General features: G+C 44.2%; 2 protein-coding genes across 2 annotated transcripts; one reads left to right on the top strand and one right to left on the bottom strand.

The window, feature by feature from the left end:
* Positions 1–1,802: 1,802 nt before the first annotated feature.
* LOC133918113 (uncharacterized) lies at positions 1,803–4,530 on the top strand. The gene is made up of 7 exons (XM_062361858.1): positions 1,803–1,926; positions 2,034–2,194; positions 2,600–2,696; positions 3,011–3,068; positions 3,477–3,671; positions 3,753–3,837; positions 4,118–4,530. Exons 1-7 carry the CDS (start codon positions 1,803–1,805, stop codon positions 4,379–4,381), a joined length of 984 nt encoding a protein of 327 aa, XP_062217842.1. The 3' UTR covers positions 4,382–4,530.
* Positions 4,531–5,819: 1,289 nt separating this feature from the next.
* LOC133919901 (uncharacterized) lies at positions 5,820–16,911 on the bottom strand. Its single transcript, XM_062364457.1, has 3 exons — positions 16,357–16,911; positions 14,561–14,845; positions 5,820–5,968 (listed from the first exon to the last, which is right to left on the bottom strand). The coding sequence occupies exons 1-3, from the start codon at positions 16,542–16,544 to the stop codon at positions 5,965–5,967; spliced, it is 477 nt and encodes a 158-aa protein (XP_062220441.1). The 5' UTR covers positions 16,545–16,911; the 3' UTR covers positions 5,820–5,964.
* Positions 16,912–17,591: the final 680 nt, after the last annotated feature.

The following is a 17,591-nucleotide window of genomic DNA, read 5'->3' as shown; positions in this document are numbered from 1 at the left end:
CCTTATTTTTTGGCCTTGCAGGTAGACTGACATTGGTCAACTCAGCTCTTTCTTCCCTGCATGTGCACTTTTAGAATATCAAAGAAGATCATCTATTGCATTGATAGAGTAAGACGCCATTGTTTGTGGAGAGGGACTGAGGGAGATTCAAGAGGAAATATTTTGTTGCTTGGAATAAGATTTATGTCCCAAAAAGCTCAGGTGGGCTGGGAGCGTTAAATCTTCAGATGCAGAATGGGACCCTGCTGTTGAAGCATCTTCACAAGTTTTACAATAAATTGGATGCGCCATGGGTTTATTTGTTATGGAATACTCATTATGGTAATGGCCGGGTCCCTCACACTTCCTCTCTCAAGGGCTTATTCTAGTGGAGAGATATCATGAAATTTATTGATCATTATCGGAGAATTGCTTCTGGCAGTCTAGGGAATGGAACAACCATTTTACTTTGGCAGGACATTTGGAATGGCTGTTACCTTAAGTTGCAACTCCCAAGATCATATTCATTCGCTAAGCACAAAAACATTTCTATTGCTCGATTTAGGGAAGACACAACTCCGCAGTTGCACTTTCACACTCCATTATCTTTACTTGCTTTGGAGGAGCTTCACATTTTACAGAAGAAGATTGATTCTATTCAGGACAGTAACACAAAGGGTATCTGGGTCTACTGTTGGGGTAGCTCAAGTTATCACTCCCGGAAACTCTATACTCTGCCTTTCAAGTTCATTGTGCCATCGGCTCCGTTTCTTTGGATTGAGAAGTCCAAATGCTCTAAAAAAATTGAGAGTCTTTACCTGATGAGATTCAAGGACAGGCTAAATACTATAAACCTGCTTAGATGGAAGAACATGAGAATAGAGAATGAAGATTATAGCTGTGTTCTTTGCAACCGAAACGAGGAAGAAACTAGTTTCGATTTGTTCTTCAGCTACCCCTTTAGTGTGAGGTGTTGGACCTATATTGGTATTGTTTGGGATCTTGAGAAAGATTTTAATACTATGATGCTTGAAGCAAAGAGTTCCTGGCAACATCCCTTCTTCATGGAGATTCTCATAATTACGTCACGGGAAATCTGAAAGCAACGAAATGCAAAAAATAAAAAATAAATTCAGCGATCGGTGCTAAAGCTTCAACAGTTGGAGGTCAAACTTTCTAGACTCGGTCAATCTTCAGCTTAACAGAATGATCTCCACCTTGGCTATTTTGATTACCGCTTGGCTCTCCCCTCTTGTATAGTGTTATCTCCCTTACTTCTTTCCCTATAGTTTTGCCTAATGTGTAATTTTTTTCTTGTGGCCCAGCTTTCTGGGTCTTGTAGTCTTTGATTTTACTTTCTATATTTAATAAAATACAACAATGGGGGCTTCTCTCACTGCAATCCTTAAAAAAACTGGTAATTAAGCAGTCACATATTGACATTTCTTTGATTGGTCTTTCACTAGTATTCAGACTATTTGCGCATTTCATGCTTTCTGTAACATTCTCCGATGATGATGGAAAGTAAATAAAGCAATCGATCAAGCATAACGAATCACGAGAAAGGGCCACATTACAAGCCCCAGCAACCGCATCTTTTCCCCTTTGCTCTTTTGTTGCTATTCCTTTTTTTTATTTACTAGTTTTTTCTCCATTGACCGGTTGCTTCTCTCCCATTTTCGTCCACCCAATTTGACACAGCTTTTGCTGCTCCGCCAAAAGGGCCTCCTATTTAGGAGGGTAGAGGACACGCACTCCCAGCCCCATGACAAGCCATATCACTCGGCTCAGTCGAGAGCAACACTGCCGAGTGCCAACACGCCATGGCCCTGGACACCTACGACTGTTGCGTGTTCCCTCCCCTGGATTGGGACTGGGACTGGGAGATGCACGCTCTCGGAGGAGCTGGAGAGGCCGCCGCCCAAGAAGCCACCTTCACGGCGACGCGTAAGTGTCTAAGACACGCATGCATGCTCTTCTTTGAGCTAGGGCATTGTAAGACAGCAGTGTAAGCTGAAGTAGCTGGCTGGCTTCCGGCATCTTGCTGCCTGCAGCAGGTGTGGAGTCGCCGGTCTCGTCGGAGGCGTCCAGTGGGTACCTGCGAGACGCCGTCGCCCACTGGGGCGACCGTTGCAATAAGCGGCAGCGGATGGCGGCGACGCCTCCGCCTCGACGTCCGGCAACCGTGGGCGAGGACCTGCAGTGCCTTCTTGAGGTAAGTCTTACGTAGCAGGATACCAATGGTGTGGATATAGTAGGTAGTACTGATCATGAGACTATGAGAGATGTCGATGATGAATCGTATAGATGCAAGAGGTAGTAGTGGTTACTTGAGCACTGAAAGAAACTTTGATATCTCATAGAGCAGCAATGTGTGTAGGGCCTGTAGGCTGTTGTTCGTTCTCAAGAGTTTCCTCGAGCTTCTCTGCTAGTAGTCTACCCATTGTTAGAATCGGTAATATTCCAAATGAAGTGGAAAGGTGTAGCTTCGTTGTCGCACTAAACATACGTACAAAAGAGTTGCTCAGTCATGTCTCATCGCAGAGAGCAAGCAATGGCATTGTCTTCTTCTTTTCTAACGTGTAGCGTCGTTGCTTGTCCTGTTGTTCTCGGCTTGCAGAGCTTTTGGGATTCCAGCGCCGAGGGAGGAGATCTCTCCCATGATTTGAATACCACGACGATCCCGGAGATGGAGATGAGCTGCAGTTTTGTCTCAGGTGATCCGACACGTCCTTTTGAATTGCCACATTGCTTAGGGCATGATTGTTTCAGTTTTGAATCGTGGCTTTTAGCTTTTACAATCCGAAGCTGAAATAAATATACAGTTTTTGTTTATAGTTTTTTAAAATTTATCGGTTGGATTGTGAGAATCTGAAAAGCTAGTTTTTCTCAGTTTTTGATAGATTGTGAAAGTCCATTTTACTAAATTGTTCATCAAATTTTTTTAAAATCTACATTCTAAAAGTTTTTCATAATCCAGTTTTTTACAATCCAGCTTTTCATAATCTAGCTTCTATAAACTGTTTTTCAGAATCTTCAGCTGAAACAAACAGATTCTTAGTTGCTTACTTCACACTGTTGAGGACTATGTGATTAATTAGAATTTGTTTGTTACTCCAATGTCAGTAACGTAGATAAAGCAGACAATGCATGCGAGTATGCAACAACAGCTACAGACAAAATAGTGGTTATTAGTACTTGTTCTTGGCAGTTCTGAGTCACTGGATTCGCTGGACGACTACTGACAGCACTCAGTTTCATGTTTAAATTGCTTTTAGTAAATTATGCATATGTCTAGCTAATTTTTTAGATCTTCTAAAATAATTTATTGTCTTCTAATCATCTAAGACTATTTAAAGAGCTAGTTCCTTTCCTTAAAAAACAAACGCTTTCATCTTTTTATTTAGATAGATATCTAATTAATATTTAAGAAAGTAGCATCGGAAAGCACCAGTACTAGAACCATTTCGATATAAATAGTTGAGCATAACACTCAGTTTAATGCGTGGACGTGCAGAGGAGGACGGGGCAGGTGCATCGGGCAGGGAGGAGCAGGGGCAGAGGGGCCCGAGCGCGCAGGTGGCAGCGGCGCAGGGTGAAGAAGAGGCAACCGCGGTAGCCCCCCCTCCTCGCTTCTCCGCCACCGTGCGAGCCGCTGCTCCCCTGCGGCTGCAAAAGGCAGCTGCGGGCGCGCCCCACGCGGCAGCGCGTCGCGACGGTCACTCGCAGGCCGTCGACTGCTGCGAGCCCTCTCGTGCGGGTGCGGGTGCGGGTGCGGCCTCCACGACGACGCCCGGTTCTGCTTGTCCCTCGCTACTGGCAGGTGGGTGGCTGACCGGTGAGCAACCATTTACTCGCGCGCGCATGTGTGCGCTGAGACACTGACAGAAACTGACGCGACAGACTACAGAGCAGTAGTTGCAGTTGCAGTTGCAGTTGCAGCAAGCCAGCAATATTTAGAACGTATTTGGAGTAGGCTTTAGCTTATTCGTAGCTTTGTTGTCCGGCCTTCACTTCAGCGAAAGACTCCTCAAGCAGAAAATGAAGTCCAGCCAAACAAATTCAATTTTATGGAATTCGTGACACTCGTAACTCTTTTGAGGGGTGCTAAAATGTTTTGGAATCTCTTGCAGGGAAGGAGAAGAGTGGCGTCGGAGTGCTGTACCCCTTTGCAGTAGTCAAGCCACTGGGGTTGGAGGCCGGCATGACGACGCTAAGCGACGTCAACAAGAGGATTTTGAATAGACCAGCCAGGCCAGTCCGGCACCCTGTTGGCGCGTTCGCGTGCGGCCCCGCCGTGTCGGCTCACGGCCTAGGCCTGTCCGGCAAGGCAGTCGTTAGCCTTACGAGGATCAGAACCGGAGGAAAGGGCACCATAACCATCATAAGAACAAGAGGCTGATGGCATGGGATCAACCGTTCTCTAGCTTTTTAGGGAACTGAGCACAGACCTGAGGTCAGGAGGATGGTCATGGGAGGGTAGAAGCTACCCTTGTAAACAAGCTTAATTACCTCTCGCTATATGTACATAAGCAGCAGCCAGGTAATTGACGGGTGTTCAATTTGAACTTCAACGGCTTGCACAGAGGTATCATAAATCTGGATGACTGCATCAGAGCAGGCGCCTTACTATATTCAACAATCATAAATCTGCATGAATCGCATATTCATAATACATCAACTGGATGCTCACCACGACATCACCAACAAGCAACACAGTACAAGAGACATGTTACCCACGCTTCGATGCAGGCCGAACTGTACCAAATCATGATCTAGGCACGCACAAGGGCATAACGATCCAACAGTTCCCATATCACTGTAGATCTGTACCATCAAGAAGGCCCTTTATCGAGATACCACATATGGACAATATATAGATCCACATGCGGACGGCAAAAATCCAAAATTAGACAATATATTCTGTTACTCCAAAAATGTTAAAACTTTTTTTACATATTCCATAATCCATGTGCAACCCATTTTAATTGGATTCACAGAAAAATCCTTTGTATATTTGAAACTAAAATTATTCAAAAAAGACTACTTTTATAACTTGTAATAATTTTTAGTGTCTCAAATAAATTCCCAAAAATTTAGAAAAAATCACTAATATTCTTATTATGTGATGGAATAATTTCCAAAATTATTTTCAGCCCTATTTTATATGATGAAAAAGTGATTTCTTTTGTAATGCTTCATTTATATGTATTTTTATTATTTCATGTAAATGAAGCATTACAAAATAACTTATTTTTTTATCATATAAACTAGAGCTGAAAATAATTTTAGAAATTAGTTCATCATATAATAAGAATATTAGTGAATTTTTCTAGATTTTTGGAAGTTTATTTGAGACACTAAAAATTATTACAAGTTATAAAAGTAGTCTTTTTTGAATAATTTTAGTTTTAAATATACAAAGGATTTTTCGGTGAATCCAATTAAAATGGGTTGCACATGGATTATGGAATATGTAAAAAAAGTTTTAACATTTTTGGAGTAACAGAAGACCACCGTTTTGAAAAAGAGGAAAAACGAAATTCAAACGCACTGCTGTTACTGTTCACGCGCGGTACTGTTCATTTTCGGAGCGTGGTGTGCCGAAAATGGACTGTAGCACCGTATTTCGGCACACGGTGTGCCGAAAATGGACTGTAGCACCGTATTTCGGCACATCGTGTGCCGAATATGAGCTACAGTGCCATATTCGACACACGGTGTGCCGAATACGGATGCTAAAATTGTAAATACGCTAACATGTTGTCTATTTCGGTAAATACGGTCGCGTATATTGTCTAATTTTGGATTTTTACCCATGTGGACACAACGCAAGCATCTACAGGAGCTGATGAAATGAATAGTAAATGTAGTACGCAGAAACATCCTATGGTACCGTAATACACAGCTAAGATTACTGACAGGGGCAGTGGAGCTTATACAACTAACAGGATACCGAATGTATGCACTCTTCTAGCCACTTATTCATGTAGGCAAAAATTCGATTTTGTACAACATGCGTGACCGTATTTGTTTAAATAGATAACTATTTTTTGTATTTACAATTTTAGCACATGTATTCGGCACACGGTGTGCCGAAAATGATTTTTCGGCACACGGTGTGCCGAATACACTGTATTCGGCACACGGTGTGCCGAATACACTGTATTCGGCACACGGTGTGCCGAAAATGGCTGTATTCGGCACACCGTGTGCCGAATACTACCAAAAAGCGTTTTTCGGCACACGGTGTGCCGAATACAGTTGGTATTCGTCACACCGTGTGCCGAAATACGCTTTTGTCACGTCAAGTCACGTCGTGCTTTTTACTTTTCTTTTTTCTTTTCTTTTTACTTTGTCCTTTTGTCCCCCACATTTTTTGGCCGGCTGCATGGCTGCATGGCGCATGGTGCTCTCCCACGTGCTGTTGTCTGCTCGGTGAGGCTATAAATGGCAGCGCAGCGAGCAACGAAGAGGCATCAGTGAGCAGAGGAGAGCAAGGAGGAGAGCAGGGAGGAGAGGAGAGCAGGGAGGAGAGAAGAGCAAATCAACAGATTAGTGTGAGCAGTCGAGCCCGAAGAGCTGTGGTGCAGCAGGACAGCCTTCCTTAGTAGTAAGTACTTATATTTATTTGAATCATAGATTATGTATGTACTTATATTTAGATTAGAAAATATAGTTATAGCATGTAGATATTAAGTTGCTAAAATAGAGTAGGTGTAAGATTTGCATATTCTAGGATCTTGTAATAGATGGTACTATAGTGTAATAGTAATTGTAATATTTAGATTAAAAAATATAATTAGATTAAGTGGACAGTTCGAATAAATTGGATAAACGATATTAAGTTGGTAAAATAGAGTAGGTATACTATTTGTATATTCTATTATCTCGCAACAGAAGCAACTATAGTGTAACATTAACTGTAATACTTAGAATAAAAAATGTAAGTAGAGCAAATATAGTATTTATTCTGTTCGAATACATTGGATAAGTAATATTAAGTTGGAAAAATAGAGTAGGTACAATATTTGCATATTTTATAATCACACAACAAAAGCAACTATAGTGTAATATTAATCGTAATATTTAGATTACAAAATGTAATTAGAGCAAGTAGATCGTTCAAATCATTTAGATAAATGATATTAAGTTGGTAAAATAGAGTAGGTATACTATTTGTACGTTCTATTATCTCGCAACAGAAGCAACTATAGTGTAACATTAACTGTAATACTTAGAATAAAAAAAGGAATTAGAGCAAGTATAGTATTTATTCCGTGCTAATGCATTAGCTAAAATAGAGTACGTATGTAACATACATCTAATTAGTTATTTGGTCATTTATGTTTGTTTAGCAGAGACGCTATGACTATCCATATTTATTATGAAGAATGTCCCGCTGTTTTGCATGGGAGACTCGTGTCCATTCAGAACTGCCAGCACGTAGAGAGTACGGTTGAGCTACCAATTGATCTAAAAGGCTTACAAACACATGTTATGAGCCTTTTGCGTCTAAACCATCAGTCCTACAATGTTATCCTAGAGGGTGTTAGGCCACGGCCTGTACCAAACAGCTCGCTCATTGTCCATACGTTGTTCGATTTGAGAACGAACAACGCTTGGGCCTTGTACTCACGTAAGGCATTAGAGGAGAACTTTGAAATGGGAGTGTACGTAACCATAGTATCACGATCGGTGCATGGTGAAGAGGTGGCTACTGTGGAAGAATTAGACCATAATGTGATGCATGATGAGGCGGGAGGGAATGTCGGGGAGGGCACTTCGGGTACGGATGGACCCGAAGTGGACTATGGTGAGGTAGATGCACAATGCATGGATGATGAAGCCGGTGGTAGTGGCGACGAAGAAGGTGCTGACAATGATGACCCGGTGCCGGCGATCCAGTACTTTCATGGTGCTGGGCTGCTAAATTGTACCATCAGTGAGTATAACACCCTATCTAATTGGGGATATCAGAATAGCGACATCCAGGTGGGGCAACGGTTTCGGAACAGGGAAGAGGTCATCCACTTTATCAGCAACTATGCTGTAATCACAAGAAGGGACCACAAGTATGCCCGATCTAACCATACAGAGTATGAGGTTAGGTGTACGAAGCATCCGACTTGTCCTTACTTCGTACGAGCCCATAAGCCAAAGCACGAGAACTATTTTGTGCTGAGTAGACACACCTCACATACATGTAGCGAAGAGGCTATTAGGAATGTGAGCCACGCGATTGATGCGAGGTTCATAGCCCAACTACTCATCACCCTTGTTGGCACAAACATATGTTTGTCGCCAAGATCCATTATGGAGGAGGTGCAGACTAAGACGGGTATGCTGATCAATTACCACACCGCGTGGCGAGCAAAGCAGAAGGCATTGAAGATGTTGTTTGGAAGTTTCGAAGATTCGTACCACTACGCACCGAGGCTGATGCAGAAGATTGCCATGACCAACCCCGGGACCCAGTGGGCCATGGCGGATGAGCCGATCAGGCTGGATGATGGGTCATACAGCAACACTGATCGATACCTCATTAGATTTTTCTGGTCATTTGGCCAATGCATCGAAGCTTTCAGGCATTGCAAACTGGTGGTATGTGTGGATGCCACATTTCTTAGTGGCAAGTACCATGGTAACCTAATGACAGCGAGGGCGGCGGATGCAAACAATCAGATAATTCCTCTCGCTTATGCATTGGTTGAGAGTGAGAAAAATGATAGTTGGTTGTGGTTCCTTAACTTGGTGAGGACATGTGTCGTCAGTAATAGGGAACGAGTCTGCATCATATCAGACCGCAATAAGGACCTCTTGCATGTATTGGATGTGCTGCATGCCAGCACAAACCCCTCCATTGCGTGGCCTGATGTGGAGAGAAGGTTGTGCATGCGACACTTAGGTGCGAACCTTTACTCAAGGTATCACAACAAGGGTCTTGTGAAGAGGTTCAAAGGGTTATGTCTTCAGAACCAGCAGGCGAAGTTCAACGAGATATGACGAGAGTTAAATGAGACCACTCGTAAGATGATGGCACAGCAAGAAGCACAGGAGGACCATCTACAGACGCAAATGGTGGGGGGCCAAACCATCATTAGTCGTTCACGTGATACGTTTAGCCAGTGGATAGCGGGAAAGCCAGCGGAGCTTTGGGCCCTATTCCATGATACTCACGGTTCCAGGTGAGAACATAGCGTTTTAAAGATCGTAATTTCCTTTTGGTTACGCAAAAAATTGTATCTAAAATTGTTGTATCTTATAATAGGTATACGATCATAACAACGAACATAGCTGAGGCATTCAACAATGTCCTAAAGGGTGTACGCGGCCTCCCATTGTGTGCCATAATTGAGCTCACATTCTATAGGACGGCTGACTACTTTCGAGACCGTGGTATAGCTGCAATGGAGTGCAGCACGCGGTTCGCACCTAAGGTGGAGGAAATTCTATCCAGAAGGAGGAGTAAGGCACACTTTCATCGGATTAGGATCTACGACCGGACCAACAATGAATTTGAGGTCATGTGTCGTCGTCGGTACACTTCTGAATACAGTGCGGGGGACACCGTGCAACAATGTCAAATTGGTCCTCACGAGGTGAAGTGCACATGCAATAAGCCAAAGCTGCATCATATCCCGTGCTCCCATATCTTGGCCGCTTGTAGGGACATGGGCGGGAACGACGGATCACAATACGTATCACCCTATTTCACGATCGATGCACTGAGGAGCACATGGCTTCCAAAGATGCGTTCATTTAACATCGGATCTAGCTACAAAGCAATCGAGGGGCCTAAGTGGGTACCTTATCCCAGGGCCAGACGCACGGATCCTGGAAGGCCTAGAGCCACGAGGCTTCAAGGTGACATGGATGCAGCAGATGCTGTTGATGGACTACGTAGGTGCAAAATATGCAAGCAACCCGGCCATGACAGGAGGACTTGTCCGACCCGACGGTAAACTATTAGGCTACGATCGAACTGGATTGTATTAGCTTTGGTGCTAGTGAGTTTGTTATATGAAGTATGTTGGAAACATGGATTATATTGTAATTTGTTATGAACGTATTAGGTATTGTACCCATTTTGTAATAGCTATTGTCTTACTTTATTTTATAATTGAACCATGAGGCTTGAAATCATTGGCATGGCTCACGTTCACCTTCCCGAGCTTCTTCAACTACGGTATGACGAGAACCACAGGGGAAGGATGATTTTCGCAGGGCAACAGGTACATCGATATTACATGAATTTTATTTGCTCTAATACCTTGGTACTTACTCTAAAAATGTATTGCATACATTTGCAGTTGCTCCCATTGCGTTCCAGGAGTGTGCGCAAGCTTAAGGAGTTAGACCCTCGATTCCACGAGCCCCTCGCACAGGACGGACTCCTACCGTTTGCACTTATGATGGCAGGAGCTCCCATGGAGGGTGGTGGCAAGACTCCACTGCCGCCGATCGAGGTCTCACTGCTCACAGGCCTGGTCGACCGCTGGCATCCTAAGACGCACACGTTCCACTTTCCTTGCGGAGAGATGACCGTTACTTTACGGGACGTTGCCATGCTGACCGGGCTCCCGATAAGGGGCACCCCGTTAGTACTTCCATGACCAGGAAAGGAGCAGTGGAAGAGTTATATTCATGGCAGGTAATTATTTGTTACATAAAGCATTTTATACGTTGGAGTGTTGTTCGTGGTTCATTGATTCTCTGTATCTTATAGGTTTAACGTGCATTATGACATGAAGGATGTAGGGCTCTCTATGTCATGGATTCATAGCCTACCACAGTTCAGCCCTTGCCCACCGGATGCGGACGAGGCAACAGTTATGCAGCATTATGAGGTGTACTTGTATATCTTGCTTGGAGGCATAATGTTTTGCAACACGGCAAGCGATTATGTACTTCCGCATATTGTATGGTTAGCGCGTGAGCTCACATCACGTCCGTACGAGCCGACACATTACAGTTGGGGATCTGTTGTGTTGGCTGCTACATACAAAGGATTGTGTGCCGCAACCCAACGGTCAATAAAGATGGGATCTATTTTTGGCTGCCTACACCTTCTATAGCTCTGGAGCTGGCATTATATCCTGGTGTGTCGATCGTGGGTGAGCAAGACCTACTATCCAGTTCCCATCTCTGACGGCGTCGCCAACGACATGAGGCCAACGATGGGTTATAGGTGGCTTCATGCCAGGCTGCGATGGAGTCACCACCAAGACCATGGAAACTACTCCCGGGTGATCAGTGACCTTGATGTCCTCAGCGCCAATCTTGTGGAGTGGGATCCATGGCGTAGTGAACGAGTGGCCGAAATTGCGACTAGCGGCCTCATCGCACCATCTTGTTTCCGTAACTCCGACCTATGGATGACTAGATGTTTTCTGCTTTATATGAACAATGTAGAAGTGTATTCTCCTGACCGTGTGCAGAGGCAGTTTGGTCATCGTCAGTTGATGCCAGTACCTCCCCCACGAGACGCTGGTCAGGCACACGAGTAAGTGTGTTACTGTATATACTATTTTTATGTTACAAAATTTTAACTATTCATGTCACATACAGGAGGAGTGCCCAAGGAAACGCAAGCACCCACGACTGGGCGGAGATTAATGCAGAACACATAACCCGGTGGATGGAGTCTGGCCCAGTGGATGTCGTCGTTCCTGCGGGACAGTACGATGATAGCTCGTACTGGGAGTACCTTGCGTGGTATCAATCACGAACGCATCCCACCTTACTCAGCGGCAGCGTACCGCCAGCCCCTAGACCCTTCCCCGAAGATCGTGCCCGGCTTCTACATGTGGTGGTAAGTGATGTTGTACTTATAACGATTTTCATTAGTTTGTCATCCGTATTACTGACATAACCCTCAACAACAACAGACCGAAGCGGGGATCAAAATGCATAGGCATGCGGAGCATGAACGTTGGGAAGCGAGTGGGTCAGCCACGCGAAGGGATAGGCACCCTCTCCGAGACTACATGAGGACGAGAGGGTCTCGCCTTTGGTCCGCGATACGTGGACTAGGTGGTTGCGCCCTGCGTTATAGGGCATACGATGTACCCGCCATGGACCCGTCCCGTGCCTCCCACAGCAGGCGCTCATCCAGTGCTCATGAGGCACATTCACGGGAGGCCCCTTCGTCTGCGGCACATCATGGGACACGTTCTTCTGCTGGAGCTGAGGAGGTGATACCTGAAGCTCCCGCTCCTGAGGAGTGCATACTGGGTTCCCAGCCCCCTCCGTTCACACAACCTACTCAAGCTACGCAGACAACTCCACCATGATTATCAACTGACAACGAGGATGTCATTGACTACACACAGCAGACGCCTACCTGGAGTGGCACTCAAGATTTTGACTGGGCTGGTGCATTGCAATCGAGCAGCTTCACCGAGCTACTGAGCGGCCAATACCCCCAATATCCCGATGCACCAGGGGGTTCACACTGGTACCAGGAAGCTGGGACTTCATCATTTCGGACTCCCACCGAGCACGTACTACCGGCAGTCACACTCGCATGACGATCCTACAGCGTGGTATATGCAGGGCCGAGTTAGCGGTTCTGGATACACATTCGGCAGAGTTGGAACACATCATGAAGACGAAGATGAGGACCAAGGGCACACGTGGCAGGGGCCAGCTCAGGCGGCTGGGATGAGGGCCACACACCCGCCAGGCGCTTACACTCCTGAGGATTTCTTGCGGCGTCGGCATCGTTAAAGAGCCATTTGTACTATGCCATACACTATATTATGTACTCATTTGTACTATGTCATACACTTCAGTGTTCAAGTAATTATATTTAGTTTACATAATTTTTTTTAACTAATTATGACACATAACTTATTTATCAGTAACTTATTAAGTATTTGTATATATCATTTTCGACATTTCATACATGTTTATTGTTTATTAAATAACCAGCGAATCGTGCTTTGGTGCAGACCAAAAAAGTTGCAGGGAAATCTCAATATGGCGAGAAATTCTACTACTGCCTTCCCATGGACATATACAACGATCGATATAGCATTAACTGTCTGCTTGCAGGTTGTGCGTGGAGGGAAGGATGATCCCTTCAAAGAGAGCAACCTAATCCAAGCTGTGTCTAAATTAAATACAAGATCGCCATGTTCTGCGTTCACCGTTCCACTTCTACATGTAACAACCGACGACCTTAGGGCCCTATTACATGAGCGCCGCCGAATATACCTCAGGGTTCGCGAACTAACCGACCATCCTTCTTTACTGGGTTTCTGTATGAGGCAACGAAGGATGGCGATGTTGCCCGACCAGTATGCATCCTACATACATGTTCGTCATTTTCTATTTCATCACCATAGTTGTCTTATTGTTTTTTATTCGAATACCCCTCTTCTGCTTTAGGCATTCCCAAAAGACGCGGAGTTAATCAACAAAGAAATACCACACCTCTTGGCAATGCAAATACTCTTCGACGGGGGTGTGCTGCCTGGTTCGCGTCGAAGACGACGAAGATCAGCGAACCCAAGGGGTACAAGAGCTGATGAAAATTTGATGCCACTAATGCCTCGGCATTTCACCAGCCACACAGGAGAAGGTTCAACTCTTACTACAAGAGCACATCCTACTACCGCGATACCTGAAGACGACGACGACGACGATTTCATGCCACCAATGCCTCGGCGTTCCATCAGCCACACAGGAGAAGGTTCAACGAACAATACAAGAGCACGTGCTCGAACCGTGATACCTCCGGACGACGACGATGACGATGATTTCATGCCATCAATGCCTCGACGTTCCACCAGCCACAGCCACACGGTACAAGGTTCAACGAACCATACAAGAGCACGTGCTCCAATCGTGATACCTCCAGACGATGACGACGACGATTTCATGCCACCAATGCCTCGGCGTTCCACCAGCCACACAGGAGAAGGTTCAACGCACAATACAAGAGCACGTGCTCGAACCGTGATACCTCCGGACGACGACGATGACGACGATTTCATGCCATCTATGCCTCGACGTTCCACCAGCCACAGCCACACGGTACAAGGTTCAACGAACCATACAAGAGCACGTGCTCCAATCGTGATACCTCCAGACGATGACGACGACGATTTCATACCACCAATGCCTCGACGATTTCGTTAATCTACATCATCACTTTCTATTGCCCTTTTAAGATGATCACTGATACCTTATTAATCTTGCGTATGTTCGAATATACCCTGTTAAGAGTATTGGTCGGCTTAAAGACTGTTTTTTTACTCATGCATTTTAAAATATTTTAGAGTAGAAATTTTTTAATTTTGTTACATAAATTACACAGTCAAATCACATAAATAGGAGGAGTACGAGAAAAAACGTATTTCGGCACACAGTGTGCCGAATACCAACTGTATTCGGCACACCGTGTGCCGAATACGCTTTTTGGTTGTATTCGGCACACGGTGTGCCGAATACAGTCATTTTCGGCACACCGTGTGCCGAATACATGTGCTAAAATTGTAAATACGAAAAATAGTTGTCCATTTAAGCAAATACGGTCACGTATGTTGTACAAAATCGAATTTTTGCCATTCATATATCACAAACCAACTTCTGATGGCGGTCTCTAAAAGTCAACTTGCTGTCTAACTTTGAGCATCGTACAGATAGACCACAGTAACTACTTATTGCTACGTATGTGCAGGACTCAATGTCCCTCCTTTTGATCTTTACCATTGGCCCATGCAGTTTAGTAGAAAGCAAGTGATATAAACTTGAAGAGAAACCTCCATGAAGCTTCAACAAAATGCCAGGTGAAGCTGCATACTCGAAGCCTTTCTTTGAACAGTCAAGAACCTGTGACATTGCAAGATCACCTAACCTGCATCACCAGAAGAACCATGAGAATGAACTAAAATGTCAAACAAGGAAAACGGGAAAACATGCTTGCTTCACATGAATCGCTTGCCTGCGGCCGCAATTGTTTTACAAATAGTTGACAAGAATATCCACCGGTTTTTATGTTTCAGTTTTGCAGCAGTTTTCCATAGTGCCAAACATATGTTGTATGCGCCATGGTTTTTCCTCACATGAGTTGCAATAGGACTTCTTCAGATCGATCTTGTCGTGCAGTGAAGGGCCCAGTGGCCCCTCCTGTACTTTCAATCATCAAATGGGAGAACTGGAGTGGCAACAAATGTGTCAACAAGATCCATCTTGAAGAAATAGAAACTAAAGCATAGTCATAATTGGTGAGGTTGTCAATCCAAAGGCATGCCCATTGTACCCATCTGATTTGACGGTAGAAAGAGGTTCCTGAGTAACCTGTCTCCAAAACTCGATGTTTCTGAGCTAAAATACTGCAATGTAGAACTGATCTTCGTTTAAACCTTGGAAACTAATGATCGCAAAGAGTGTCATGCAATCATATACTCCATCCATTCAGAAATAGTAGGCGTATTTTATTTTGGGAAAGTCAAACTTTGTGTACTTTGACTAACATTTAATCAAATTATAAGAATTTTTAGTGTATAAAATTATACAACTAGGTTCACAATTCAAAATAATTTCATACTATATAGGTTTTGTAGCTATAAATGATGTATTTTGTGAGAAAACCTTAGTCAAAATCCAACTTCCAAGATCGAGCCTAAAAGAAATACGCCTACTATTTCTAAACAGAGGGAGTATTTGTTTCATCTTGTAAGAGTATCTCAAGATTTTTAGTCTCATATTATTATGTTTATACAATAGCCTTTGCAATACCCTGATTTTAGGACATTCTAGATGTAGCAAATCCTAGAAGAAAATATGCGAACATTGTATAGAATGAACCGTATAGTTAACTAATAAAGTAGGTATATCAAAATGCTGATCCAACCCAGCATTGAACTGGATGAGACTAAACAGGTAAATAAGCTGCAATACCATACTAGGTTTAATGAAGAACACTCCAGAATTTCACATACCAAATTACAACTAACTATGCCTAAGAATCCGGACAACCTGATTAGCACAGGGCGGGCCTTCAGTTTCCAAGATATTCAGAAATAAATTGGTGGAAAGTAGATTTGCACCTAGAAGTCAAGCTTGATGCTGATAACTTAGATGTCACACAAACAACTCTGCATAACAGCTTGCACACTCCTTTTCATCACGTAATTTAACACACCAAAAATTTAGAATAAAAAATCCAGTCCTCCCATACTAGTACGAACAAAATGCTACACATGAATAACCTCTTTAATTCGCATGCCAATGCATAAGCAAACTATCAGCACGAGATAATTAACCAAGAACTCAACAATTCAGCACGACAGGTTCGCAACAGAACAAGCAATCGGATCTGGTGTAGCTGCATAATATAATATAGTTCATAAACAAACACCTGACCTATAGAGGGATCCAAACGCCAGGTTATCATGGTCGCCTTTCGCATCGACGTAGTAATCCTTGGCCGGCTTTGTCTCCGACCCAGCCCAGGCACGAACCCCAGGCTTCCGCGAATCTGCCGCCCCATCATACCGCTCCTTCTCTCGCCTCCGTTTCCTCCTCCCCCTCTCCTTACTTCGCGACCCCATATCCTCGTCGGAAGCCGGAGGCAAACGCGATGAGGGCACTAGCTCGTACTTCGCACGGGCGGGCTGCGGCGACGGAAGGGATGAAGAGGCGGTGACCGGGATGTTCGGGGAGGAGGCGTCGAAGGAGAAGCTAGGGTTTGACAGCCACCGGGATTCGGCGGTGGGGGTGGAGGAGGTGGTGGCGGCGAGAGGGAAGAGAAGGAATATAGAGGATGAGGTCGTGGGAGGGCACGGCTCATCTCGTGGCAGGGACGGCAGTGGTGGTGGTCGGCGGCGAGGGCTCCATGACGCGGGAGAAAGAGAGAGGTTCGTGTGTTGTGTGTCTAGTGTTGTGGACTCGAGCGAGGAAGGTTCGGGCCGCTGACGATGTGGGGCCCACGGAAGGCGTCGCCGATATGTGGGGCCATGGGGTTGAGAAGATTGGGAGCTGTTTGGTTCTTGCCTCACTCAGTTAAACTAAGATTTAGTCACCTCTACTAAATTTAGTTTTTGTCTAATTCAAAACTAAAATTTGATCATATTTAAATAAATTTGAACGACCAAATCTTTATACAGCAAAGCTAGACAAGATTTTAATATAAAATGACCATTCTGATTTAGTCAGCCAAAGTTTTAATTTAGGCTTAAACACAATATTACTTGACATGATTAAATTAGTGTAACTTTAATTTTAATTTTGACATGACTAAATTTTAACTTCTTTTTTTTCCGCATGCGAGAACCAAACAGTCCCGAGTCTGGAGAGTTGTTGGACGGGCCTGCACAATAGACCGTGAAGCCCATCCAGCGGCCTGGTCCAATTCGAATTTTCAAGATGTTCGAACAATAAGTTGGCTCATTTTGGAAAGACATGAGACGCGAGCTCGGATACGTCAGAGCTCGCGGCCCAGTTAAAACCCACTCTCTATGGGCAGCATTGGCTTTTCTTCCTCTTTTTATTTGAGGATAACTCGTTAGTATTTTGTAAATTATTATCTCCTAAATTAGATAAGTTATAAAAAAGATTTTATTTTATTAAAAATATTTACTTTGTATGTTTTTTGAAGA

The sequence above is a fragment of the Phragmites australis genome, chromosome 5 (assembly GCF_958298935.1).
Source record: "Phragmites australis chromosome 5, lpPhrAust1.1, whole genome shotgun sequence".
Lineage (NCBI taxonomy): Eukaryota > Viridiplantae > Streptophyta > Magnoliopsida > Poales > Poaceae > Phragmites > Phragmites australis.
Note: the sequence above shows the minus strand (reverse complement) of the source record. Positions and strands in the feature narration are given on the sequence as shown.

Excerpts from the sequence above, each read along its gene's own strand:
- LOC133918113 (XM_062361858.1), top strand. The coding sequence starts at position 1,803 with ATGGCCCTGGACACCTACGACTGTTGCGTGTTCCCTCCCCTGGATTGG. Across the intron at positions 1,927-2,033 it reads AGCCACCTTCACGGCGACGC|CAGGTGTGGAGTCGCCGGTC; the intron begins GTAAGTGTCTAA and ends TGCTGCCTGCAG. Across the intron at positions 3,069-3,476 it reads TTCACACTGTTGAGGACTAT|TTTAATGCGTGGACGTGCAG; the intron begins GTGATTAATTAG and ends CATAACACTCAG.
- LOC133919901 (XM_062364457.1), bottom strand. The coding sequence starts at position 16,544 with ATGGGGTCGCGAAGTAAGGAGAGGGGGAGGAGGAAACGGAGGCGAGAG. Across the intron at positions 14,846-16,356 it reads GCGTTTGGATCCCTCTATAG|GTTAGGTGATCTTGCAATGT; the intron begins GTCAGGTGTTTG and ends CTGGTGATGCAG.